This window comes from Ursus americanus, chromosome 10, assembly GCF_024610735.1.
Source record: "Ursus americanus isolate L20-20 chromosome 10, mUrsAme1.1.p, whole genome shotgun sequence".
In the NCBI taxonomy this organism is placed as follows: Eukaryota; Metazoa; Chordata; class Mammalia; order Carnivora; family Ursidae; genus Ursus; species Ursus americanus.
The window spans coordinates 61,443,300-61,471,182 of NC_142136.1; the positions used below are offsets into that span (position 1 = coordinate 61,443,300).

A 27,883-nucleotide genomic window follows, 5' to 3' on the forward strand; every position below is an offset into this window, starting at 1 on the left:
GAAATAGAAAGCACCTTGTGAAAGTCACCCAGGCTGTAGCATGGAGGTCGAATTAGCGCTAGTATGCTGGATGGGTTTGCAGAAATCCAAAACTGAAGACGGTGAGGGAGGGTCTGCGTCACGGGAAGGGATGAGGAATGTGCCTCTGCATTCTCTTTCCATAAAGCCCTAGAGCCACACAGGATTTGCACACACTGTTAATTCAGAGGATTGATTAACCTTACTTTTAAGCCTTACCACTTGACTTGCTAGGTGAGTTTAGTCTGCATTTATAAAATATGGCTAGTGTCACAGAATTTTAGAAAGGACTTCATGACTCCAAGCCTCATTCTAGATGAAAATGGACACAGATGTTTGTGGTGTGCACAGATGGTTAATGTGGCTACATCGAGACACAGGTTATGCTTCCATTGTTGCAGGGGCGACAATGAGACCTGTAACATTTCTTGTTAAAAGTGGATGGAACAAGACTTTACAGTATTAGAAACAATTAAGGAATAATCTATTTTAAATCACTCGACAAAATAGCAATCCATGAACTTTCTACAATTTTAACTTCTAGGGCCCTAAAATCAATTGCTTGAAGAAATTGGATTCCAAAGATTACAGGTGGGGACTTTTTGAAGTATGTCCATAGCCAAGTGGGGATCAAAGAAGTCCAACTGAGGGACCTCTGGGTGGCTCAGTTGGTTAAGCTTCACACTTGATTTCGGCTCAGGTCATGATCTCAGGGTCATGAGATCGAGCCACGTGTCAGGCTCCACACTAGGTGTGGATCCTGCTTAAGATTCTGTCCCTCTGCACACCCCCACCACCCAAAAAAGAAGCCCAACTGAAAGAATTGTGGACTGACCGACAATGACAGCTGTGGATTAAGCAAAAGTTCTTTTTAAAAAGGGCTACCTGAAAGATTGGGGGAACAAAGGTGATTGGTAGTAGGAGAAATCACATGTGAAATACCTTAAATACAAATTTATTGACTTAAAGACTTTACTCCAAATTTCATGAGCCTTTGTTGGTTCTAAGGGTGGCACAACACTAGTACTAATGTCTCATTTGGGTCAGTTAAGTGATGAAATACTGGGCGACACTGGCAAGTCAGTTGGGAAGGGCGATCAAAATTAAGGTATCTCCAGGTCCTTGTATTCAGGAGGGGCATTTTGATACTGACTTAATTTTTAAATTCCCTAATTTAATTTATTTCTGGTGAAAGTTTTACAGTAAGAGTACAAAGTCATTGGTGTTTGGGGCACCTGGGTGGCTTAGTTGGTTAAGTGTCCAACTCTCGATTTCCGCTCAGGTCATGATCTCAGCCCAGGTCATGCTCTCAGGGTCATGAGATTGAGCCCTGCCTCCTGCTCCATGCTCAACAGGGTATCTGCTTGAGGATTCTCTCTCTCCCTCGTCCTCTGCCCCTCCCCCCACGCCCACAAGCTCTCTCACTCTCTTGCTCTCGCTCTCAAATAAATAAATCTTCAAAGTCATTAGTGTTTTTAACTCCTAATTGGTGAAGAGGGCAAAAGGAATAAGAAAAAATACAGAGAAGGCACAGAAAAGTGGAAGAAATAAGCACACAGTAAGATGTCATACTTGCCCGTATGTTGGTATCACAACTTGTAAATGGAAAGGAAGCAGTAGGCTCAGAAGGCTTTTCAGGCTCATTCTACTGCACACACTCTTCCAAGAGAATAGAAGGAGGAAACACTCATCAACGCATTCTTATAGACCAATTTAACCTTGATACCAAAACTCAGACAAGCATAGTAGGAGAAAAAATGCAAGTCAACCTTACCCAAAGAAATAGTGAAAATATTAGCAGCACAAAAGTATTCTTAAAAAATGGTACACCATAACCAAGTTGGATTTCTGTTGGGAGGAAAGGATAGATTATTAATAGTAAGGCAAGGATAAAATTAAATCTAAAAGTGCAATCGTCACATGGAGAAAAACCATTTTTTCAGCCTATAAAAAATGGTTGATAAAAATCACCATAGTGGTTAAAAAACTCACATTTAGCAAACAATGAAAAGATGAAGCTTTATTAGGTAAAGGAAATCTATAAAAGTATAGCACACATTCTTAATTATGGAATTTTAGAAATAGCCCTTTAAAATCAAGCTGATCAACTAAAATGTAGTTCAGCATTGTACTACACACTCTCGCTAATATGGCAAGGTACAAAAAGAGTACAAGGTATAATTAAAAAGGAAGATACAAAGCTTAGTGAAATTTACAAATATATTCAGAAGTCAGTTGCATTTCAAATACGAGCAACAGCAAAAACCTTCATACAACAAAAGGAAACACCAGGCAATGGAATACTATTCGGCACTAGAAAAAGGAGCTACCAAGCTATGAAAAGACACGATGGAACCCTAAATGCATATTACTAAGTGAAAGAGCCAATCAGGAAAAGTTTCCATATGATTCCATACCTGGGCAGGTAAAACCATGGACACAGTGAGAAGATCAATGGTTGCTAGAGGTTGAGGGGAGGGGCAGAGAAGGATGAACAGGTGGAGCACAGAGGGTTTTCAGAGCAGTGAGAATGCTCTATGATACTATAGTGATGGATGACATCATAATATTCTCATGACATTATGCATTAGTGCAAGCCCATAGAAAGTGCGACAGCAGGAGTGAATCCTAATGCAGACTATGGGCTCTGGGGGATAATGATGTGTCAGTGCAGGTTCATCAGTTGCAACAGATGTGCCGCTGCGGTGGAGCATTTTGATCACGCGGGAGCGTATGCATGTGGGGGGGCAAGAGGTATATGGGAAGTCTTTGTACCTTCCTCTCAATTTTGCTGTGAACTGCAACTGCTCTAAAAAAATTTAAGTCTTTAAAAAGAAAACAGTGACATATGACTTAGGAATAAATCTATCAAAAGATGAGTAAAACGTTATGGAGAATTTTTTTTTAACTTTATGACAATCATTAAAGAAAACCTATTTAAAAGGAGGACACACAACTATCATGGTTACAAACAATCGAAACTCTTCTAAAGACAGTGAAGAGCCTGCCCTACCAAATACCAAGACTAATAAAGCCATGGGAACTAAGACAATGAAGTATTCATTGGAGATAATCGAATTGATGGGGGAGTATAATAAGAAAACCATGAGCTCTCACTCCGATGGGACCAATTTATAACAGCAGGCATGGCAGATCAGTTAAGATATTGGATGACTTGTTATGAAGTGCTCTGATAATTGGTTATTTATAGGAAAGAAAACTAAAATGGACCCCTACACTACACCATGCACAAAAAGCAACTCTATGTGGATTAAAGACTTGAAGTCAAAAGAGCAAATAACTCCAAAAGCTTTCAAAGAAAATATAGGAGAATATCCTGTCTTCCATAGAAAAGGGATTTTTGAACACGACATACCAGACACTAAGTATATTGAAGCTTCCTATATTTGATATCAAAGGCATCATTAAAAAGGTGAAAAGATAAGCCACACATTAGGGAGAATTATATTTGCCCCTCATGTAACTGTCAAGTATCAATATATATATATAAGTATATAGAAAGTATATATGCATATTAAAAATATATTCAAGTATATATAAAGACTACATACAAATCAGTAAGAAAATGGGGGAAAAAATAAAAAGAGCAAAAGGCTTAAGTGCAATACAGGGAAAAGAAAACATGAATTGTAAATAGCCCTGTGAAAATTTTTCAGCCATATTAAAATTCAGGGAAATCTAAATTCAGATTATAATGAAATACTATCTTACACCCACTAAGTTGTCAAATAGTAACTAAGCTCCAACAATATCAAGTGGCTTCAATGATGTGGAACACAGGGCATCGTTGAGAGCAGTACACCCCTAGTGGAAGATTCCATTGATAACAAACCACTTGAAAACAATCAAAATCTTGTTCACAACAATCTTGCAACGTTGAACGTAAATTCTAGCAATTCCATTTCTAGCAAGTCAGTGAATGGGGGCCTGTATGTCATGTGTGAGTTACACTGAAAAGGAGCAAACCGTAGCTTCAAGCAACACCGTGGATACACCTTCAAAATGATATGAAGCCATACAAGCAATCCCAGGAGACTACATGTGTATCTTTGCACAGGTCAGAAGCAAGTCAAGCTAAGTAATACATTGTTCCAAGCTATATACACACATGATAGGGGCGCCTGGGTGGCTCAGTCAGTTGAGCAGCTGGCTCTTGACTTTAGCTCAGGTCATGACCTCAGGGTCCTGGGATCGGGCCCTGCGTGGGCTCCCTGCTCAGTGGGGAGTCTGCTTCTCCCTTCTCCCTCTGCCTCCTCACCCTGCTCGAGCTCTGTTTCTCTCTCTCAAATAAATATATAAAAGCTTTAAAAATCAATAAACAAAATAATTCTTAAAAGATACATATGTGATAAAAAACAATGTTTTAACAGCAAGAGAATAATGGGCATAATTATGAATTGTGATTATGGGGAGGTGAGAATAAGGCTTATGAAGAATACTCAAATAGCTTTAATGGTGTTGGCTACATTCTAGTTCTGAGGTTGGGCGGTGTATTCATTGTTCATTCTATTCAATAAACACACACACACGTTATATACCCGTAGGCATTGTATGTATTATTTCATCAAAATGTATTATATCATCAAAATTTCCATAATAAAAATGTTTATTTAATAGAATGCTTTCTAATGGACAGATGATTTCATTGGTGGGGGGTTCATTTAGGTAGAGATATTTCATCAGCTGATAGTTGAAATATGTATTATTCTGGAGTGCAGTCTAGGCCAGACTGGCAGTTAAGGGGGTTGTCACTATAAATACCCATGTAGATCTGTGAACTTAATTTGTTATTTAAGGATGTGGAAATTCAAGTATTGGATAAATGAGAACGAATAAAATAGAATGGATGATACACATGGGTGAACTGTTAATGAAATCAGTGAACTTCATCATTTAAAGAAAAGGGAATGGTTTCCTAAGGGAGTAGCAAACGTCCTGGAACATATGTGTGCATCTTAGCAAGAAATGATGGTGATGACAGGTGGCGGGAGAGGGTTCCTGACACCAGGAGCTTAGAGAAGGAGAAAGGTCTGAGGCTAGAATGAATCGTTTCAAGACAGCATTTGTGCTCTAAGATGAACATTCAGGGAAAATCAAATATGCATCTTCAGGGACAATATCCTGTACATTGGGAGTGGGACTGGAATTCGGGGCTTCCAAAACCATAGCTGTGCTAAACAAAAACAAAAACACAAGAGCTGTCCTCATTTCAGGACTTTGCCCTGATGCAGTCATGTATAGAATGAAAATGGAGAAACAGGGAAAAACCTTTGTCGGGAGCACATTCCAGCCATTGGTGATCTGTTTTATTTCCCCAACCCCCTCCCCACCCCATGACAGAGGGGAGAAAATTCCATTAACGTGGCCCACGATGCTTTCTATTTTAGACGAAGGAATAGGAAACATTGGGCATGATCTCGTGTTTCGTTGATCTCCTGAAGCCCCCCGCTGTTCCAGGCATTCCTTACTTGTTGGAACCGTTCTTGCTTTCTAGGCTGAGATGCTTGGGACATTTCGCAGGAAGAAGAAAAACAGTTGCTTACTCATCTTCCACAGGGAGGTATTTGCTGCAAGGGCCCTGGAGGCTCGTGCCAGCCACCACCAGGGAACAATTATTGTTCCTGTTGTTTTGAACCTTGCGCCTCCGTGATGGCATAAGTGGTATTGGGCCAAGATTAAGGGGAACTGTATTCAGAAATGAGCGAACCCAGTACTTCCAAAACATTTTGCTGCATGACCTTGGAGGGTCATCCGTTTCGGAGGGAAAGGGGGCTTCCTGTTCCAGGCAGGGAGTGTCTATGACCTAGTCGCAAGAAATGAGGGACATAGGAAGTTTTCTTGTTGCTCTTTTCCATGCGAGGTTAGTCGCAAAGTTACGATGACACGGTGATCAAGTAGAGATCGTGCAGGAAGACACAGAACAGAATCGATGGACTAACAGGGCAGAACCAGGAATGGACCTCAGGTTTGCAAATTTGCAGCCGACAGGAGAGGTGTGAGACAGAGGAGAGGTGACGAATGTTGTGACATACCAAACCAATCACTAATCCATCTTACGTGTGCTTGACACAAGGATGAAAAGAGACATAGTGTGAAAATTAACCCAACACTCTCATGTTAGAAAGAAGATCGCTGAGTCCTTTGAAGCACGGCTCAGCTCTCATTCATGGTAATCACGGTTACCATTTACTAATGCCAGTCACGATTCTAAGTATTTTACATGTAACATTTCATATATTGTTCACACAAACAACCCTGGTAGACAGTTATCATGCCCATTTCACAGATGAGAAAACAGAACATGAAGAATTAAATAAGTCGGTTCATAGTAGAGCCAGGACTTCTGCATACGCAGGCAGTGTGATCCCAGGACCTGCTTTCTATCCCTACTATGCCCCTGGCACGGTTTCCACATCAAGCCATAACCAAGGATGTATGAGGACAATGCGGAGGGAACTATTCTAAAGCAGACAGTCCCTGGATTTGTGCACGCACATGTGTCTGCTTTAATCTGAGTTTCTGGTGCCCAGCCTCCTTTCCCGAAGTTCTAATATTCCCCCATATTAATTCTTGCAATTACAAACCGTGGTTGACAGCCTTGGTTATTACTGTAATTTGAGTTTGTAGAGAACACAATTAAGAGTATCAAATAGTTGGCAAGAGTAACCCACAATCTGGGAGGTTCTTAAAGATGAAGTTGCTGAGAAAAAAAGTGACTAGATGGTTGGGGGAAGGAAGACTGGCAAAGGCAGGATGACCCGGGAAAGATCCGCGTTGGCTTTGCGCTGAGTTGCTTTCACGCAAAGGAAAACAAAATACTATTTGGAATAATGATAGGAGAAAGATGACCATCATTCAAGTAGAATATTGGTGCTTTCCATAGTGGAGTAAGAGCAAAATTATCCTTGACTAGAAGTGGTGTGATGAAAGAAGGACTCCTGGGATGGGAGCCTGGAGATCTGGATTTGAGAAAGAGCTTTGCCACTTGTGAGCTGTTATCTTTGACAAATTACAAATTCATTCATTCCTCTCAAGTATCCTCAGTCATGTGCCTGCGTCGTTCTTTTTTTTTTTTTTTTAAAGATTTTATTTTATTTATTTGACAGAGACAGCCAGCGAGAGAGGGAACACAAGCAGGGGGAGTGGGAGAGGAAGAAGCAGGCTCCTAGCGGAGGAGCCTGATGTGGGGCTCAATCCCAGAACGCCGGGATCACGCCCTGAGCCGAAGGCAGATGCTTAACGACTGAGCCACCCAGGCGCCCCTGCCTGCGTCGTTCTAATGCTGCAGGTGTCATGGCGAAAAATAGCACAACTAGTCACATTCCTTATGGAAGTTGTCACGTAGGTCAGGGGTCAGAGAACGTTTTCTGTAAAGGGATAGATAGAAAATATTTTAGGCCTGGCAGGCTGCATGGTCTCTGTAGCAAATATTCGACTATGCAGGTGTGGTACAGAAGTGACCACAGAGAACACAGAAACAAATGGATGTGGCTGCGTTCCAGGGACACTTCATTACAAAGATAGGTGGCAGACCAAGTTTGGCTAGCAGGCGGTAGTTAGCTAACCCCTTTTCTAGAGGAAGAAACAAACATTAACCAAATAATTATGCCTATGGCAACATGTGCAAAGGCCCTGTGGCACAGAGGACCCAGATAGCCTTAGTGGTATTCATAGAAGGCCAATGGGGCTATTGCTAAGTGAGTGAGGGGATTACCATGTGAGTGAGACTGGAAAGGGAGAGAGGGACAGACTAGAGGGTCTTTTGGGACACTCAGGATTTTAGTCTTTGCCATGCTAATGATTGGAAGTCACTGGGTTATTTTAAGGAGGATGGTGACATGATCAGATTCAAGTTTTAAAAGATCACTCACCGCAGTGTGGAGATAGAATTGAATGAAATCTTGTCATCTGCACTAGAAGGATAGCTATACTTGCCCTGTGTATCAACAGTTCATTGTGGTGAACAAATCACACAAGGTGCATAAAAGTGTGTTATAAAATTTAAATGGTGTAGGGAATTATCTAGAGATATTTTACAGGAAGCAATACCATCAGAAGGTCATGTTCTTTTGAACTTTCTCTAGGAGCAAAGGCAGTCTGAATTCATGAAAGAAATCCTGTTGTTTATGTTAACAGGCTTCCTTCACCAGGGAAACTGCTCCTTAGGGTGCTCACGAAAGGAAAGGCAAGGAACTTCTCTCACTTGCTCATTCTGTCTCTCTCCTCCTCCCCTCTCCTAAGCTTCTGGAGCCCACGCCTGGCTCCAAACCCATGAATATTGGCCAAGTGTAAAAGCTTCTCAATAATGAGATGGATCCTGCGGCGAATTCCCCTGAGAAGCAGGATAAAGAGAATTTAGTGGGTAAGTTCCTCTTTTCTGCCTAAGTATGTTCTATGTGTATTAAGGGAAGCAAGCATTGTGGCATTTCTGAGAGTTACAAAGTAGCCACGAGGGGGATTAATACATATTGGGGTTGGCTTCGATTCAGTTAGAGCCCAGGATTTTGGATTCATTGCTCTTTGTGGCTTTCTTTGCTTCTTAAACAGCAGTCTGTAACTTGCTCTTTTCTTCAGTGTTAGAATTTGTATTTATCGTTACATTCTTTTTTTTCTCCCTTCCTTCCTTCCTTCCTTCCTTCCTTCCTTCCTTCCTTCCTTCCTTCCTTCCCTCTTTTTTCTTTTCTTTCTTTCTTTTTTCTTTTTTCTTTTTTTTTGCATTACATAGCGAAGACCTTTTGAACAGGCTGCAATGTATCCATTTTCAAATATCATCTGATGATGTTATGATTAAAAAGCAAAGTTGATTTGACTTGCATCATGTTTGATACCTGGAGAAAAGCTGAAGAAAATAAAACTTAGCCCATAAGTACTAACCACTACCTTGAATGGCATGTCTGGATTATGAAGCATTTTGCTTGCATTATGTTTTTAAATCCTACAACAATTCTGAGGTAGATTCTCATATAATCTCATTTTATGAAGGAGAAAACTGAGTCTTGGCGAGTTTTAAAACTTGCTGAAGTTCCAGAAAGTGACGACGATGATGATGATACATGTGTGTATACATGGGAATGGGGGGAGGGGGTTAACCCATATGCCCTATAGTTTATATTGCCAAAGACGTCGTCACAGAAATAGAGCGCACACTCGGGTATTAGTTTGTAAAAGAAAAACCATACATTTAGAGATATTTGCCTACACTGATATGTGGGAAGCAGCAAATATCCCTTAGAAGTCTAAGTAGGAGGTCTCCCCAAAGTCCCCTCCATTATCTTTCTAAACAAGAAGTTTGGGGAGACATTTTAGCCTCCATTTAAAAGCAAAGATGTCAGCTGGGTAAATGGCCTGACTAGAGCTTTTATCAATGCGATAAACTGTCCCTGGAATTACTTGGTTTTTGACTTTTTAATATGATGAAAAAAATCCTGCACTGCCACAGTGCAAACAGAAATGGAACTTATGTTACAACAGCTGATTTCATGTGGTTTGGGCAATGTCTGAGAGATACAGGATCAGTCATTCTCTAGAGATCTGTGGGATGCGCTTGCCCTTGCCTTCCTCCATCTTGAATACATTAACAAGACAACAGTAGCTAGTGCTGCAAGCTGTGCAGAAATTTCCACCTACAGATGTTGAGAGAATTAAAGAAATAACTGGGTGCTTGTTAACAACTGTGGCAGGAGCCTTCTGCAGCCTTGTGCTGCTGGCTTCTTGTACAAGCTTTCAGAAACCGCTTATGTGCCTCTCTTCCCAACTCCAAGTTCAGTGACATCACAAGGGTAGATCAGATCTATAGAGTGCTATAAATTAGGCCCCTCCCCCATCGTTAAACATTTACTCATGTAAATGAGTAAGACAACACTACTCATTACCCTTTGACTTCTCTTGCACTCCTTCCCCCCCCCCTTTTTTCTTGAAGAGTTAAAGGGAAGTGAATTGGAATCTTAATCATCTAAATCTTAGAATTTCTTCTCAATGTGAATATGCCAAACCAACCAACCAACCAACAAACAAAAGCTTCCCTAGGAGTTTTTTAAAACACCGATTTTGGGTTCTCATCCCTGGAAGGCCTGCTACTCTCGTTCTGGGGTGGACTCAGGATTTTTCATCCACATAAGTTGCAAGCTGGTGACATTGCCAGGCTGAGAACACACTTTGAGTGGCACAGTATTTCTTTTTAGCAATTCTGTGTTTTCCCTGAAAAATGTTCCTTGATGCCAGCTGTGTGCACATTTCAGAGAACTAGGCAGGAGGGAGGATGATTTTTAGGTGATGAAAAGATAGTTTTTACCAGGAGGGTTTCTCTTTCGATTTTGTTTGATGCTTAAAATCCTTGATTCTCTGGAGAAAGAACCAGAAAGTTGCTGAGACTGTACTTTACTGACCATACCTCCACAGGATTGGAAGTGATTAGAAAGAGGGAAGAACTTTTACCACTACATCCCCAGGCCCACGGAAGGGGATTGTTTTCGTGCTACACACCTTTTATTTTTCCCCTGGGAAGCCTCCAGTCTTTCCTGCTCTGGAAATACAAAGGACTTTTTTATTTTGGGGCTTGGTGTGATTGATTTTTTGTTTTAAAATTCCCTTTTTTTAAAAAAAAGATTTTATTTATTTATTTGACACAGAGAGACAGCCAGCGAGAGAGGGAACACAAGCAGGGGGAGTGGGAGAGGAAGAAGCAGGCTCATAGCAGAGCAGGGAGCCTGATGTGGGGCTCGATCACGCCCTGAGCCAAAGACAGACGCTTAATGACTGAGCCACCCAGGCGCCCCTAAAATTCCCTTTTAATATTATAAAGTTCTCAAAAATTAAGAAAACTCAGAACAGTATTGTTGGGGAGGAAAAATTTCCCTTTACCCTTGAAAGAGTCTTCTGGCTGGCCTCAGAATTAAGTTGACATGAGACTGATTAATAGGAAATAATCAAATTTAACTTTGTACAAACAGGAACCCCACATACATAAGAGGTTCTAAAGACAGGGAGGTAAAATGAGGCATATATCCCATCTTGAGCCAAGGAATGGCCTGGGGGCCTGAGGTTCAAAGGGGAGGAGGGCAATTCACGGGGCAGTAAGAAGAGCAGGTGTTCGGTAACTAGAAGTTTGCTCTGCCTTACGGACGGGTCACCTAGATGAAATTCAGCTCTGGTAAGAACTCTCATTCTTGGGAAAAAACTCCAATTTAAATTCTTCTAGGTACATAGGGGGGAGCAAAAATTTCTCTTAGGCCCACTTGATTAGGGGTCTTGTTTCAGCTCCCAATAGTCACCTGTCAAAATGACACACTTTTGAGAAGACTTACTCCGACCCCTTCAGTGTAAACCACACACTCCCTGCTCAGCGTTAACCGCTCTTAATATTTTGGTCAATTTCTTTCAATATTTTTTTTCTTTGCCTGTGTTTTGTGCTCACTAGGATGGTATTGTCCACAGAATTTTGCATTCTCCTGCTTTTTTCTCTTAACATCATACCATCGTAATTTCTGGGTTTTCATCCGTTAAAAAACACATAAGCGTGATATGACGCTGTGTAAGTATGTCCTGGTTTGCTTAATGATCTCCCCATTGTACTTTCAGAGTGTTTTTTATTTACCACTGTCATAAATAACACTACCATGAGACTGTTCGGACAAACATCTTAAGGACAAGTGTCTGTCGTGGTTATCGGGAACGCTGTTATTTCATACAGAAAAGGGTGGTTGAGGAGGGACAAGCATGATACAGGCACAGGGGAAGAAAAATCTTTTCTCTACCCTTTTAGATTCTTTAGCTGGTCTACTAATTACATGGACATAAGGAAGATGAACAAGGGAAAAACGAATTTAACTTTGTATGTGCGTGAACCTTGACAGACGGGAGAGGCTCTAAGACAGTCAGACAATGGAGGCTTATGTGCCATCCTGAGCTAGGAATAATGGGACAGTGGTCTGGGGCTTCAAAAAAGAGGAAGACAATTCCCAGGAAGATGAGAAGAGCAAATGGTTGGTAAACAAACATACCAGGCAGAAACAGGGGGACCCCGTTTAAATTCAGAGGAATTTAAACCAAACATTTCTGCTCATTTTCCCCTAATTCACCCCCTTCTTTGTAATTATCTCTGGGGCTCGTCTCTTCCTGGACCAGGCCCTGTATCTAAATTCTTAGAGGCAGTTAAGGGGGAAGTAAAACCCTCTTCTCGAGGCTTTTGGGCCTTGTGTGTCTTCGGTTCAGAATAATTCAGGTGCCAACGTGCAACATTTTGGGGTGGCTTGTTCTGGACTCCTTCACAAGGAAAACTTTTTCTCTATTTTCTTCTCATAATGGCACAGGCGTACAGTGAAAAGTAGCATGAAGGAGAAAATGTGAGGGCATATGGTTCCCAGTTTAATTGAGTCTCTTGAGAGCAAACAGAGTCCCTTCTGCTGGATCATTATTTCCAGACGAGAAACTTCAGATCAATAACCGTATTACGTGGCTGAGCACCCGTCTTGACAATTCAGTGCATTGGTGTGCCATTCTCTGCAGTCACTCAGTGACGGAGTCTAGAATCAACCGTGTACCTGGGGGCGGACACATCAAGAGAAAATGCCTGCTCTCAGAGCATCAGATCTACAGGGGAGAACCCACGTTCACTGAAAATGTCAGCGTCCTGTGAAAAGCCATGATAGAGGGTCTATTAGAAACTTAGAAAGGGGGGCGCCTGGGTGGCACAGCGGTTAAGCGTCTGCCTTCGGCTCAGGGCGTGATCCCGGCGTTATGGGATCGAGCCCCACATCGGGCTCCTCTGCTGGGAGCCTGCTTCTTCCTCTCCCACTCCCCCTGCTTGTGTTCCCTCTCTCGCTGGCTGTCTCTGACACTGTCGAATAAATAAATAAAATCTTTAAAAAAAAAGAAAAAAGAAAAGAAACTTAGAAGAGGAGCCCCCAGAGGTGGGGACTGAGAGAGGAGAATCTTCCTAGAAAAGAAGGGGAAGCGTGAGCTGAGCTGTGTGGCTAGGTGAGGGAGAGGAGAATGTGGGATAGGAATGGGGGGCTGGGGGACACGAAGGCCTGTGCAAAGGCACAGAGATGGGTGAGGACAGGGTGCTTTCTCTACTGGGGGGGGGGTGTATGTGCTGTTAGCATGTGGCTTAGGCAGCTAGACTCGGAGGCGAGAGACCAAAGCCCTGCCGCCTGAAAAACTGAGTTACAGACTTGCTAAGAGCCCGTGTGTCCAGCTTGCTCTCCTAGGGCGTGCTTGGGGGTTGCTGCCGCAGTTGACTGAAGGGGTGAAGCCTCATTGGAATTCCTCCCGAGGAAGCTGCAGGGCGAGCTGGGTCTGTGGGGAGGTCAAGACGCGGGACTTTAATTGGGTTGGCAGTGCTTCCATTCTTAAGGGGAAGGAGGAGCATAAGGTCTTAAAAGCATTTACTTCTATACTTTTTTGAACATTCGAACATTCTATTTCAAAAATTATCGTCAATATTTCTATAAAAGATCAAATGGTAAAAAGGAACTCCGTATACATGTGTCGTAAAGGTCTCGTCACTCTCAAGCACAGGTCATCCTTCTCGAGTTGGGATGCAATTATGACATTGAGAGAACTCTTAGGATTATGAGATTTTGTAGTCAGGAGTAGCAATGGTAAGATCAGCATCTAGCTTCGATCTCTTTTTCTCTGTGTGTCTTTAAGATTCTAAAAGTCACCTGCAAGAACTTTCAGTCAGGGGCTCTATTACTTGAAGGAGGTAGACACGTTCAAGGGCAGGGATTTATTCTCCTTGAAAATGTAGTTCTTACCCATAGAGAGGCGCCACCATCTGGAGGGACCAGAATATCCACCAAGGATACTTGGATTCCTATCTCGGAAAAGAATCCAAATTTAAAAAAAATACAATGTAAATGGTCAAAGTAAAAATTGTACTGAAGTTGAAGACTTTAGTGAGGACTCTTACAACAGAGGAGGGAGGCCAGACCTCAGTCTGAACCAACAGTGCTGGAACAAAGGGGTAGAGGGTTTTCAAGGCTTGGAGTGAGCGCTTGGAAAGTACTGGATGGCCTTAGGCGGTGGTCAGAGGCCATCTGTGTTTACTAATACCCTTCTCATATCTTTCTGACAGGTGGTATGTTTACAACTTGAAGCAAGGTGCCCACTGAAGTCAGGCTCCCCCGTCCCACAAAAGCTGGGAGTGCTACCTTTTTTGACGGTCACATTTCAAAAAATGGCTCCCAGGTCCTTGACAAAATGCTCCTCGCAAGAGGCTTTTAAAAAGCTTTACGTCTTGAAGGGGCAGAGAAAGAACTTACAATAAGTGTTCTAAAGAAAATGCTCTAAGGAAAGGGAGATCAGGGTCTGAGAATCTGGAAGAATCTATTTAGTGTTTAGTCAGTCTGAGGGAAATGTTCGGACTGTCTTGACCAAAATACACCTGTAGGACAATGCTAGGCAGTGCCTTCGTTGGCTAGAGGGCCTCCTGATATGGCTAACACCCTTTAGGTATGATTTACTTAATCCTCAAGGGAAGGCATCTCAGTGGGCATGTACGGCGAACGACTTAGGGCCATCGCTTCTCATCCAGGCTGGGCATTGTCTCCACCTGTCCACAGTCTGGCTTTGTTGAAGGTTTTCTGTTCTCTCTGTCTTTTCTCTGAGAATGCAGAGCAAACCGTGAGTTTTCCATTCTCAATACCAGCCTGACCTTATATCCTCTGGTCTTTATTTGAATTTTTTATTGAGGTATGAGATATGTACAAACATGTGCACAAGTCTTAAGTGTTTATCTCGAGAGTGAATATACAAACAGATAATGGCTGTACCATATATAAAAACAGAACTCAATTGGGGAGTTTGGGCAGGCTGCTCCCCAGAACAACCCCTCTATCTACAGTAAGCAGCCCAGGAAGCCAGCCTGCTATAAGTCAGTCTTACAAGAAGCCAGATTGTCATCTCTAGTGACAATTCAGGAAGCTAAACAACAACTTTTGTAACTATCGGTCCCTAAAGGCCGGGACTTGACAAATAACACAGCTTCTCTATTTTCTGTCCCTGCTTTCAACTTAGGACCAACCACACAAAGCCAAATACACAGCCTAACCAATCACACGGGATGGCCCCCCCTCCGGTTAGCCCCCCTACAGCTTCCCCAGTCAGGCACACCCGAAGCCTTCCCCTTTCCCCACCACAGAGCTCTCTACTCCTCCACCTGCCTTTGAGTCTTTGCCAAAACACAAGCGACAGTGGCTGACTCCTCTGCCGTATGGCAAGTTCTGAACAGAGCATTTGCTGTTCTCATTCGGTCGGTCTTTGTTTATTTCCACAGCCCCGATACACGTTAGTCTGTGTAATCACCACCCTGATCAAGATAAGGAAAGTACACAGTACCCTGGAAGGCTTCCTCCTCTCTTCCCCGATTATACACAACCGCCAACAACCCCACTAACTAGACACAGCTACGACGCTGACTTCAAACATAATAGATTAGTTTTGCTTGCTCTTGAGTGGAATGAAAGTTACTATCACACAGTGTGTATCCTTACACGCAGAATCCAAAGCATGCACTCTTGGCTTGTTTTGCCTGGTATTTTGTTAATAAGATTCATCCGCATTTTGCATATGGCGGTAGCCTTGTCTTTTTTCTTTCTGGGTAGTACTCCTTTGGATGAGGACACCACACCTTTATCTATTCATTTTCCTGTTGACGGATTTGGGTGGCTCTTCATTTCTGGAATTTTATAAGTTAAAATCACAAGGACCGTTCTGGAATGCGTTTTTCGCTGTGATCGCCACTCATTTCTCTCAGGGATTGCTTAGGAGCGAATACCGGCCCACAGAGTACGTGTGTGTCTAGCTTTAGTAAATACTTTCACATAGTCCCTCGTACAGGATGGCTCGGGTTGCTCCACAACCTCGCTAAAATGGGCCGCTGTCCGTCTTTAATGTTTGCCATTCTGGAAGCCGTGCGTTATGATCTCATTGTAGTTCTATACATCGTTCTGTTTTGGTGTTTTGAAAAATGTCACGATACCGCCACAGCTGTTTCTGCTTAGACAAGAAATAGCTATTTTACAGTAACACAGATCTGGGGGCAAGGATCGTATGTGGTATTGATCTCATATTTAAATAGTACTGACCAAGCCAAAGTAAGAAATAAGCAGCCAAGTCACCTAGCCTGTTTTATTGACTAAAATTCGTTTCTACCACTAGTGCCCTATATGTGGGGTTAGTGAAATGGAATAATCTCCCTTACTTCCTGGCCTCACGCAAGTCACCAGGCTTGCTTTAAGTGTTTACCCCGAGTCCTAGAGGGCATTTAGGTTTCCTCCGGTGCTATAGGCTGTAGCTAGGTGCCGGGAACAAAGCCCCAGAGGCAAGGCTCTCCAAGCCAAGCTCGGTCTTGCCTCACGGCCTAAGTCATTAAAGGCAGACACGAACATCTGTCAGTTTGTGGAACTCGTGGGTCCCACCTTACTTACAGAGAGATTAAGATGCTGATGACAACACTAACCAGATTTTCTGGCTGCGGAATGAAGGGCTGGCCTTCGTTGTCCCTGAAGTCCTTCCAGCTGAAGTCCCGGGGTCCTTCTCTCCAGCGTCAGCAGTGCAGGGCCTCGGGTTCTGTGCGCTATGGCTCTGCCCTTCTCTTTCCAGACTGAAGGAAATGCGTTGAGTAGACATTCTGCCGTTCCTTCTCCCAGCCACATAGAGGAGGGAATCCCCACTTATTTTGTCCTAGAAGACAGCACAGCAGAGACTGGACCCTATTATTACACCCGTGCCTACTGTCTTTCTCCTGCTAGACGTGACCCTTGTTGGGAAGTTCCCATCTTCTCTCCTCTGTAGCCTCAGCCCTCGCACAGTGCCTGGTATAGAACTGGCAAAATGCTGTCAAACGGATGAATGAGAAATCGGGAGGAACCTGTCGGGGGTGGCAAAATCCAGCTCCGCTGGGAAGTACGCATATGCTGATGGCCCTACGGTATTGTGATAATTACTCCCGGAAAATACACACCCGTGGATCTGGAGCAAGCAGGAGATGGTTGGGCGTGCTAAGGGCTTGGCAGGTTGATTGAGAGGTTCCATGGGGCCCTTGCCCACTGCCATACTCTTGCCTCAACGGAACACCACAACTGCAGCCTTGTTAGTGGGGACAAAGCTGCAAGTGACCTTAATGTCCAATGGCTCCATAAACGGAGACGCAGTTTCCGTATGGAGCTGTGTCCGACAGGAAGGAGGTAGAGCTGCATGTACTGACATGGAAAGATCTCCAAGACCGGTTCAGTTTATTTTTTTAAAGTAGAAGTGTTGGGGTGCCTGGGGGGCTCAGTCTGCGAAGCGTCTGCCTTCGGCTCCGGTCAGGATCCCAGGGTCCTGGGATGGAGTCCTGAGTCGGGTTCCCTGCTCAGTGGAGAGTCCTGCTTCTCCCTCTGCCTCTGCTGCTCCCCCTACTTGTGCTCTCTCGCACTCTCTCAAATAAATAAATAAAATCTTAAAAATAAATAAATAAAAATAAAAAATAGAAGTGTTAGTGCGGTGTCATAGCTCACCAAATCTGCAAATCTAAGCCAAGTGTTCTCTAAAGATAGACGTATTACGTAAATACATAGGAAGGGGTCTATCAGGAATTACACCAAATCAATAACTATGGGACTTCTCTAGATAAAAGTGGACTAAGGAGAGCATGGTCGGGGGGACTTCAGTTTTATCTGTATTGCTTTGAATTTTTTTTTTTTACAATGAGAATGTTTATATACAGTGAGAATGTATATATTATTTATTACTAGTAATAAAAAAGCCCTAATAAATAAAATGCAACAAAGATTCTATTAGGATGCACAAAATGTCTTTTTATAATGTATAGTGATAGTCCAATCTACCTCACTAGGGTCCAAGGCTTTGGAAGGTGGTATTTTCAAAGTGTAAACTTTGGGTATACAAGCAAGTCCTTATTGCTACTGGGTATATCTTTATGTGTATTTAGAGCCTATTAAAGGACATTTGCACAAAGAGCTTTTAATACTAAATATGTATCTAAAACGTAGATATTTCCCATCTGTGGGACTGCACTAATTGAGAAAGTACCTGGTGAGTACTGGTACCATGCACGGGGAAATAGGCACGTGGATGGTTAGGCATTAACGGGGCTAGAGATAGCATAAGGTGTTTGTGGAATAATCTGGGTGAAGATATCTAGGACATATAGTTAATTTGGGTGCTTGTGTGAAGACTAGGAATCAGTGGGAGGAAGTATGGGGTAAGGATGGGGGTGGTTGTCAAGAGGAGGAGAACAAGAAGGAATGAGGATTAAAAATAAATTGAAATAGTGATTTAAAGAATAAAATAAGAATAAAAGGGTCAGCCAGACTTGTGTGATCTACAAACTAGAGTACTAAGACATGAGAAATTGTGTAATTGAAATGATTAAAGCTACAAAGTTTTAGGAGATTGAAGTAGAACTTAGCATTGCAGGGCAATGTTCTTAAAGCCAAAATGCCCCTGTTATCATAATGTGTGATTAACAAAAGGACATCCAATGTAAAAAAAATTCCTTGAAAAGTCAGAAATGTCAAATATCAGTGTCTGACAAGTCGCTGCAATATCTGTAAAATGAGAATAAAGGTAGTAATATATATTTACTAATGTAGAAATTAATGTATGGGCCAAGTGCCATATAAAAATATCTCATTTAGTCCTCATCAGATCTTTCAAGTTAGTTGACTTCTATCCCCATCCTACAAAGGAAGAAGTGGAGGCTCAGGAAAACTGAGTGGCTTACCTAAGTCCACAGCATTGGTAGGTAAGAGAGCGCTCATAGAAACGCACGCCTAGGGAGCTCTCATAGAAACTCACAGGCTCTTCAAAAACGTTTTTCTTGCCATCCTGTCTGCCTTTGGGGATAATAGTACCTACCTGTCTACCTCAGAGGCCGTCTTCAATTTCAACCTGGAGAATCCTGGGAGCCCAGGAATTTGTCTTTTAAAATGGCACCCTAATGATTCTGATGGAGGTAATCCATGAATTACACACTGGGTAACAGTGTTTAATGTCTTTCGAGGATCTTAAACCATGTCATCCCTACTAAATATAATGGTACTTGTTATTATTGATTGCTATGAAAATTTCTTGGAAGGGACTGGTCAATTTCTATCTCAAACCCTGAATGAACAGCGTGTGTGTGTGTGTGTGTGTGTGTGTGTGTGTGTGTGTGTGTTTGTGTGGTGCGTGTTTACTGCATTTGCAGGTGTGCATGGGTTTCGATCTCCTCCTCAGTGACACCAGGCATGGCCAGCGCTCTGGGTAGTAGCCTTACTCGTGCGGCTGAATGGCTTTTCTAAGAACCATGTAAGTTACAGGCTTGCTTCCTCCTCATTTCTTAGGCATCAGCAGTAAACGGCTCGGCGTATGTGGCTGGATCCTGTTTTCCCTTTCTTTGTTGCTGATGATCATTACCTTCCCCATCTCCATATGGATGTGCTTAAAGGTAACACCCTGGGAAATAAATTGGGCTCTCTCTATGAACTGATGAACCATTAGGACTAAATGCTCTCCCTTAATCTCTTAGATCATTAAGGAGTATGAGCGTGCTGTTGTATTCCGACTGGGACGCATCCAAGCTGACAAAGCCAGAGGGCCAGGTAGGACACTGTGGCTGTCCCCTGACAAGGATCATGGGCCCCTAACATTTAACTGTTGCCACTCAAATTTTCCCCGGCAGCCTCTCTTGAGAAGCAAAGTCACAGGAAGCTGGAGCCCTTGCCTGTCTGTACAATGGAAAGAAAGGTGCTGTTCTGTTATGCAAGTACACAGGAGTGAGCACTAGACCAGTACCTGGAGGGGTTGGAAATCCATTCTCTCTGAGAGATCCAGTGAGTGGGAGCAAAGCGGGGCCCTGGTACACTGGCTGGGCGTCACTTACCACCAAGACCACTAGAAGAATGACAGAAGGATGAAGGGACGGAGTAAATGGTCAAGGTAGATGATTAAATTACTCAGGGAGAGTATTTTGGGAGCTGGTTTTTGATTCTCGCTCTTTGAAAAGAGCTAATGGAAAAGTAAAGGTCATATCTTCTCCTGACAAGTAGATTAATGGAAATGGAGAGATGGAAGATATCACATAACTCCTTTAGTCAACCGTGTTTCTTTCCATCATTTCTCTACCTTAGAATGAAAACTGTTTCAAATTCTTCATGTTATAAGAGGATGGGATTTTGGGGGGTGGAGACTGTTAGATACTAAAATTCTAGAAGTTAGGTATTGATTTAATTCTCATAATTTCTCTTGGTGTATATGTAGCTGAACTATATAAAATTGCTAATACTTGTTTTTGATTCTCAAGCATGACAATTTCATCTGATAAATTCTAATATTTTGAAAGGAGAGGCCATCAAAAATAACATCTTACAAGATACATGAGAAAGAGTGGTTATTTGCAATCTTTAATAACATTTGTTTTCTGTCCCCTATTATGATGTATTTGAGTAAACACATTCTCTCTCCAACTGGACTATAAGCTCTCTGAGGGGCAAGAGCTTTCTTAATCACTGTGGTACCACATGTGCTTTGCACTTGGCCGTGCACTACGGTAGGCATTCATATACCTATTACATGAAAAAGATAGGGGAAATTTCAAAAGCAGAAGCTTGTTAAAGAGGCTTGGTCGTTTCAAGTAGTATAATCCTACTTGACTAATTTCATAGAGGACCTAAGGGAAAGAAGGCAATAATGACTTATTATGGATGTTCTTAAGAGTTTGTCCAAATAGAAGTGGTAGACTCATCCCAACTGAGATATAACTGACCAAGGTTGACCCCTTCCTGGTCATGTTGCTTCTGGTGGGGCCAAGCTTATAAGTTAGAGTAAAACTAGATTGAGAGAAGTGGACTAGCCATAACTTGGAGGGCTCTAGAGGAAAGTGTTTCTCTTTTAAATGAATTTTCCCAGAAGATTTCACCACTAAATGTCCCAGGATAACTACTCTCGTCATACATGTCTCTGGGGCTAATGAGTTACCTCAGAAAGCCATAAGAGCTAGAGGGAAACAAGCCAAATTGCTAATGGAAAACCTCTCCACTTTTGTAAATTGTAAATTATTCTTTAATAATGAAAGTATTAATAATAAGTGGCGTCACATCTTGAGCACGTAATACATACCTGGTACTGTGTTTAGTCCTTTATTTCATAATCGTGTTGAATCATGCTTAATCTTCACTATGATCTTCTAGAGATTAAGGAACTGAAGCTTAGGAAAGTTCTGTGAGTGTTCCCAGGTCACAAGCTAGCTAAGTGCAAGGGCTGGGACTTAACCTTCTAGTTTTAGGCACCACAAACTCAACCAGCGACCTGGCACCAAATAAGGAAGTAAGTTAGGCAGCAGTCCTCACGACAAGTCTCAGGAGAGTTCAGAGACCAAAAGAAAGAAAGCGCCTTAGCAGTGTTTTCTGTTGATGCTACCAGCCCTTTGCAAGGTATGCAACCTACAAACCTCTTTCTTCTTTGAAAACAAAAGCAACAGCACAAAATCTTTTTGGTCAATGGAAATGGATTGGTGTCCACATCTTCCTGACATGCTTTATGGTTCTAATCTTGGTAACCCTTGCCGTAGAGAACACTCCTCAGGCTAATGTTATAGACTCGTGGGATCGTCAACTGAGTTTTCTTATCCCCATCCTTCCCCGACCCAGCCGCAAACTGAACTACTTCGCAGCTCAAAGAGAAGTAAGAGTGTTTATAATTGGGGGATGCCATTATATTTAAACTAGATCATAGCTCGGGAGAAACAGCAAATGCAGGAACTCTGAAATCTTGAGAAGATTTTAATTCTACTATTTCTTCAGTACTATTCAAGATGAATGAGAATGTTGACAATCATTGATATTTAAGGTAAAATATCTATTCCTTAAATCTTTTGTATGGGTTTATTTATTTATTTACTTTATTTATTAAGGACACCAATTTCCAAAATATCCTTTTAAATTAATGTCAAATTCAACACTCGGATAGAAGTAGGTTGAGTGGTTTAAAAATAAAATCTAAAAATTAAATGTCAAGGATCTTTAGCTCTTTTCCACAAGATTTTATTCTAGGGAACCACTTTTCTTTAGTCGTTGACTAGTAGGAGGAACTAATTTCCCCCAAAGCTAGAGATGTACATTTTGAAGATTGTCTGAGAAGCACTTGTAGTCCCATGAAAATAACATATCATGTAGTTAGGAGACAATTTGTTGCGGTTCGTTTCAATACGGTAAAATTTTAAGCCGTATTTTCTCTCTCTTAGGTTTGATCCTGGTCCTGCCTTGCATAGATGTGTTTGTCAAAGTTGATCTTCGAACTGTTACTTGCAACATTCCTCCACAAGAGGTAATGCCAGTTAAAGATACGTCTTTAGAAATAAAACTTGTTATCTTCCCCGTTCCACGGACAGTTGATGTTTTACAGTATGTTTTCAAACTGTAAGGGACCTGCTTGAGGAGCCCTAGGTGGGTCCTAAAACCACTGGGCTTTGTTTTTCCCATTGAGAATAAAGCCAAGGGCAAGGGCTGGCTTACTGTAAGACTTGGAATGACTCGGAAGGGAAAGTTCCAGAAAAGAGAGAGTAAAGAAGCGGTTGGCAGAGAAGCTGGGGGTGGAGACCAGTAGCCAAGATGCTTGGAAGAGTCAATCAGATGAGTCGTTGTATAAAGGAGCTGAATATAATTTGGTGGTGGGCGGGGTTTGGTTAGGATACTATCCTCGCTGTCACCTTTCCAGAAGATTCTTTAGTAAAATCTCTGTCATTCACTTTTTTAATGTGTGATTGGATGCAACACAGTGGGTGGGTGTAAGGACAGAGCACAGAGCCCACCTGCATTTGGATTTCAAATAATTCTTTTCCATTCTTAAAGTACTGTAAATAAATGTCCAAGGCCAGTAACAGGGCCACAGAGAAGAGAAACAGAGTTACTAAGAACTAAAACTCAGGAAGACGAAAGAAAATGTGAGTAAGGCCTGCCATGTCAGAGGGCAGAGGTGATGAAAGGATTAGGAGTCGATGTTAATTTTCTTCTCTCTGGTCCAGGAAACTCAGTCAAGACTTAACAATCACGTCACCAAGTCACTGGTAGGAAGTCCAGAGTCCTTACTGTAGGACTCAGCCTGCAACATAAGAGATTTGCTTAGCGACCTCTCGTGGGCCTTTTCTGGCTCCAGAGCCCACCATTCTAGATGGGAGAAGGGAGCTCTAGGTTCTTCTCCTACGGTCCTGCCAGAGAGCTCTCCCTGGCTGCAAAGCGCCTTGCCACGTTATTCAGAATGATCAGTGCAGAGCCTCTGTAAACGCAAATGGATTTCTCCTTCTGTGAATCCAGAGCACGGTCTCTGGTGACATCTATGCTTTCTAAGAAGCACCGCTGTTCATCAAATCTGATAAAAACTGAAAACCAAAAAGATTTCAGGTATCAGGGAAACAAGGGTTCCATCTCTGTGTAGAAGGTCCAATTCCACAAAGTCTCTACTTGCCACACTTTAAAATAGAAGTGCTTACGCTCCCCACAGCAAATCAAGAGCCCTGGCCCGTGGGGTGCGAGGCTTCCCTAAGATGAAGTTACAGGGACGCGTGCAGACTCCCCATGGGTAGGGACTTTGTCACCAACTAGGATGACATTATACTCCAGCCGGGGCAGAGTTTGGGTGATGCTGGCATGAGCTGTCATTAATGCTGTCCTCCTGGGGAGCGGGCTCTTAGTGTCAGTCACTGCGACAGTCGTAATAAACGTGCGATTCTCCCTGTCCTTGCTCTCCAGATCCTCACCAGGGACTCCGTGACTACTCAGGTGGACGGAGTCGTCTATTACAGAATCTACAGCGCTGTGTCGGCGGTGGCCAATGTCAACGATGTCCACCAAGCCACGTTTCTGCTGGCTCAGACCACTCTAAGAAACGTCTTAGGGACGCAGACCCTGTCCCAAATTTTGGCTGGCCGAGAAGAGATCGCCCACAGCATCCAGGTAACGATGCTTAGAACGAATAGCCTCTGTCTTTAGTTCTTTTATCTTAATGATCAGTGATGATCAGATGTCAGTGGTTCACAGAACCCCTCTCACATGCATGCGCGTGCGCACACACACACACACACACACACACACACACAGCTGCTGTAAACACCAGGCCTCAGTTTGTGGCTTTATTCCTTTACAATCACAGGGTGTAGGTTAAATATCCGAGCAGGAGAAGGGGAGCTGTAGGAATTGCACACCTTACCCATTTTCTTCGGAATTCCAAATACGAGCTAGCATTGTACACGTCAGCCTTTTCTGAAAAGGTTGGTGTTCTCTTTAATTGAGGTTACTCCAGAAGAAGGGCCACCGTTTCTCAGACAACCCGTGTATTTCTGCATTTCAGTGGGCTGTTAGGGCAGGATTCAGCTGCGACGTCGCAGGCCTGCCATCCCTGGAAAAGCTGACCGGGTGCTACTGACAGCAGTAATTAGATTGATAGCAACCATAATTAGCATATCAATGGGGACTTTGCAGGCAGCATCTCACTGCTCGCACACCCCGTTCATACACGATTACATTTCCGTGTGGTCCTAAATCAATTATGTTTCGATTCTGAGCCTCCCTTCTGCGCTTTAGGAGGGAATTTCAGCTTTGCTCCTTGGCATCTCCTCCAGTGCCCGAGGTGCCACAAAGACCCTAAGGCTTTATGAGACAGTGTCGGTTCTATGTAACTCTCCATATCATTGGTAAGAGCCCCAAGAGTTTGACGACTCAGATGTTTCCCCTACCACAGTCCGGTCACGGTCACGGGCTTCTTGGGACGTCTCACGTTCTCCCACACTGCTACAGAAATCATGGAAAGGCAAGAGATCGCTTGCCATTTGGTAGCAGAGATCTCTGCCCCTGGCCTCAGGGGGAACTACCCATCTGATCTCACTTACTCTTTCTCAAGGCATTCTCTTTCACCTCTCCCTCTGCAGGATGACCAGCATGACATCCTCAATGGCCTCAAGTTTTTACAAAGGACAAGCATATCTTTGATTTTAGGCTGCTGTGCTCTAAAAAAAAATAAATAAATAAAAAATAAAAAAAAAGCCTGGCTACCTGTTTAAAACTGGCCGCAGGGCAGGGGTAAAACAGAGCAAGGCACAGAGTATCTCAAAAAGTACCCAATAATGTTGATTGCGTTATTGTGAGACATTGGTATATCTCTTACGTGTATTACCTCCAAATCTCATGAAAATCCTGAAAGGAAACCTTTTATAGGTGAGAAAACAAAGAATCAGAGAGGTTAAGGAACTGGCCCAGTGATTCACAGCTGCAAATGGCAGAGCCAGGACAAAATCCAGGAATGTCTGAGAAGCCCCTGCTTTGCTGCCGGCTTGATGTCAGTGACAAAAAAATGTGGGGTATTTGCCCAACTCTAGATGGTTGGCATATATACTTCATTAGGAATAGTTTGGGGGTGAATCCGGATACCTCCTGAAAGATCTGTCAAGTTCTGCTTCTGAATGCTTCCCGGGATTCCCTTCAATTCCTGGGAGTGATCAGTAAGAACTCCTTTTCCTTTCCCCACTTGTCTCACTGCAAATGCTGTGAATACAAAAGGAGAAAAAGAAGAAGAATTTATCTTGCAGATAGAAAGCACATCAGAAACTTACATCCCCTGTCTTCTGACTGATGCCTTTTCTTTTGATCTGGAAACAGACCTTACTTGATGATGCCACCGAGCTCTGGGGGATCCGGGTGGCCCGAGTGGAGATCAAAGATGTCCGGATCCCGGTGCAGCTACAGCGGTCCATGGCAGCGGAGGCCGAGGCCACCCGGGAAGCCAGGGCCAGGGTAAGGGCTATTCTGTCCACACTGGAAGGCAAGATGCCCAGCTTTGGCGTACATAAGGCTAGACCTGGAATGGAAGATCAGACCTTCTCAGTGATTTTGATAAGGGAAGGGTTTCTTTTTCACAGTTTTTACTGAGAATTTCCTCCTGAATTAAAAGGTAATGGGGCACCTTAATGTACCCGAGGAAGTTGGGCAGCAGGTCTTGGGACAGGGGTGCTCAGCCCCATGCTCTGTGGCTTAGCGAGGTGGGTCCCAGGTCTGGCTGCATTTCAGTCCCCTAGAGAGAACTCAACACAGCAAACACTCAACCTCCCCTCCCCTCACCCCACCCTCGGTGAAGCCGAGTCTCCCGTGGCTCAGGAATCTGCATTTTTATAAAGCTAGTAATACTGCTTATTTAAAAAAAATTATCGGACGGACAGTGCTAGATTAGTTTCAGGTGTACGACGCATTGGTCGACAAGCCAATACATGACTCAGGGTTCATCACAATAGGTGAGGTCACCTTCTCAAAGCTGGAGATCCGGAGGTACCCAACCCGGTGCCTGTCTTTTGAGCATTACTGTTAAGTGTGGTAAGTGTGCTGGTTTGAAAGCGAGTGGTGGTGGTGATTAAACCCAGTCCAGGTGAGAGTTACAAACTGTAAGCATACTGTGGCTCGGCTCGAATGCTCTGGAGTCTGTTGGACCTGTAGCCTTCACATCTGCGGGGATGGGTTTCCTGGAGTATCAGAAACCAACGAAGATGAGAAGCCTTTCATGTACCCTCCTCAGAATCTTCCTCGAGAACCAATGCGTTTTCCTCTGCCCTCCTTCCTTCCCCATCTCTGGTTTATCTGCGAAGCTCCGGCAGCTTCTCGGCAGTGAACGTGGAGGGCACTTTGGCATAGAGGCAGTGAGCACGGCTCACCCACGGCTGGGGCAACCGAGTTGCAAACCTGTCCTGGGCGGGAGAGAACTAGAAGGCGAGCCAGCACTTACGAGAACCTTCCCATGAGTGTTCTCACACTGCACTGTCGACAATCAAGAGCAGAGAGCACTTTGAACGGTCCTTAGATCGTAAGAATGAGGCTAAACTGGTAACGGAATAAAAGGAAAACATTTCCTAGGATAAGTAAGAACAACAGAGAGAAGCCAGGCGGAGGCCTTGAATGTCAAACTTCTCTGAAAGCTACCGCAGGGGATGGGGCGGCTCCCGGGTGATCACCAGCATTACTGGGGTAGGGGGGAACGCCCAGGATTGTTTCGGTTAAAGATGGTGCTTTTATTTTGTTTGCAACGGAAATCTAGGGACTCATAATTTGCAAAATATCTCCTCTGCTTCCTGCAACCTCCTCAAATTCCCCTAATCACATTAGCATGTGAAATTCTCACCCTCCCGAAGCGGTAACTCATGCAAACCAGTGCGGCAAAGTGGGGGCTGGCAGACAGGCATCTGGACGCAGCCAGATAAAGAAAGCCCTAGTCACAGTTGTAAACTTTTCTTTCTGAGCTCTTTTATTTCTGCCGTTTTAGGTCCTTGCAGCAGAAGGAGAAATGAATGCTTCCAAGTCTCTGAAGTCAGCCTCCATGGTGCTGGCCGAGTCCCCCATAGCCCTGCAGCTGCGTTACCTGCAAACGCTAACCACCGTGGCCACGGAGAAGAATTCCACCATCGTGTTTCCTCTGCCCATGAATATCCTGGAGGGCATTGGTGGTGTCAGCTACAATAACCACGACAAGGTTCAGAACAGAGCCTGAGGTCCTCCTGCTGCCATCGGCCATTGCTTGGGGAGCTATGTCTCTTTCTCAGAGCCCAGCAGTTAGAAGTGCTGAGAATTGCAACATTATTGAAGCAGAGACCGCAGCTAGAATAGCATTAGCAGGCAAATGCCATAGAGGCTCCAAAAAAAAAAAAAAAAAAAAATAGAGGGCTGTGTACTATTTTTGTTATTCAAGAGCATACACGACTTTGCATTATGCTTATTAGTCGGTTAGCAGGTGTTCCTGACTTAAGGCAGGAACTTTCTTGCAGTAGGGGGAGGAAATCTTTGGGTGACCATGACTAAGATTTCAGCATTATTTTTGATTGGTTTTA

The 27,883-nt window shown here is 43.4% G+C and overlaps 1 protein-coding gene and 1 non-coding gene across 2 annotated transcripts; both read left to right on the top strand.

Annotated features, from left to right (window-relative positions):
• The first annotated feature begins 321 nt into the window (after positions 1 to 321).
• LOC123792029 (small nucleolar RNA SNORA1) lies at positions 322 to 445 on the top strand. Its single transcript, XR_006779615.1, has one exon. It is a non-coding gene; the product is annotated as a small nucleolar RNA SNORA1 (small nucleolar RNA).
• A 7,904-nt stretch (positions 446 to 8,349) lies between these two features.
• STOML3 (stomatin like 3) lies at positions 8,350 to 27,879 on the top strand. The gene is made up of 7 exons (XM_087864914.1): positions 8,350 to 8,401; positions 19,341 to 19,474; positions 19,556 to 19,628; positions 22,268 to 22,350; positions 23,772 to 23,975; positions 25,674 to 25,808; positions 27,322 to 27,879. Exons 1-7 carry the CDS (start codon positions 8,350 to 8,352, stop codon positions 27,544 to 27,546), a joined length of 906 nt encoding a protein of 301 aa, XP_087721040.1. The 3' UTR covers positions 27,547 to 27,879.
• Positions 27,880 to 27,883: the final 4 nt, after the last annotated feature.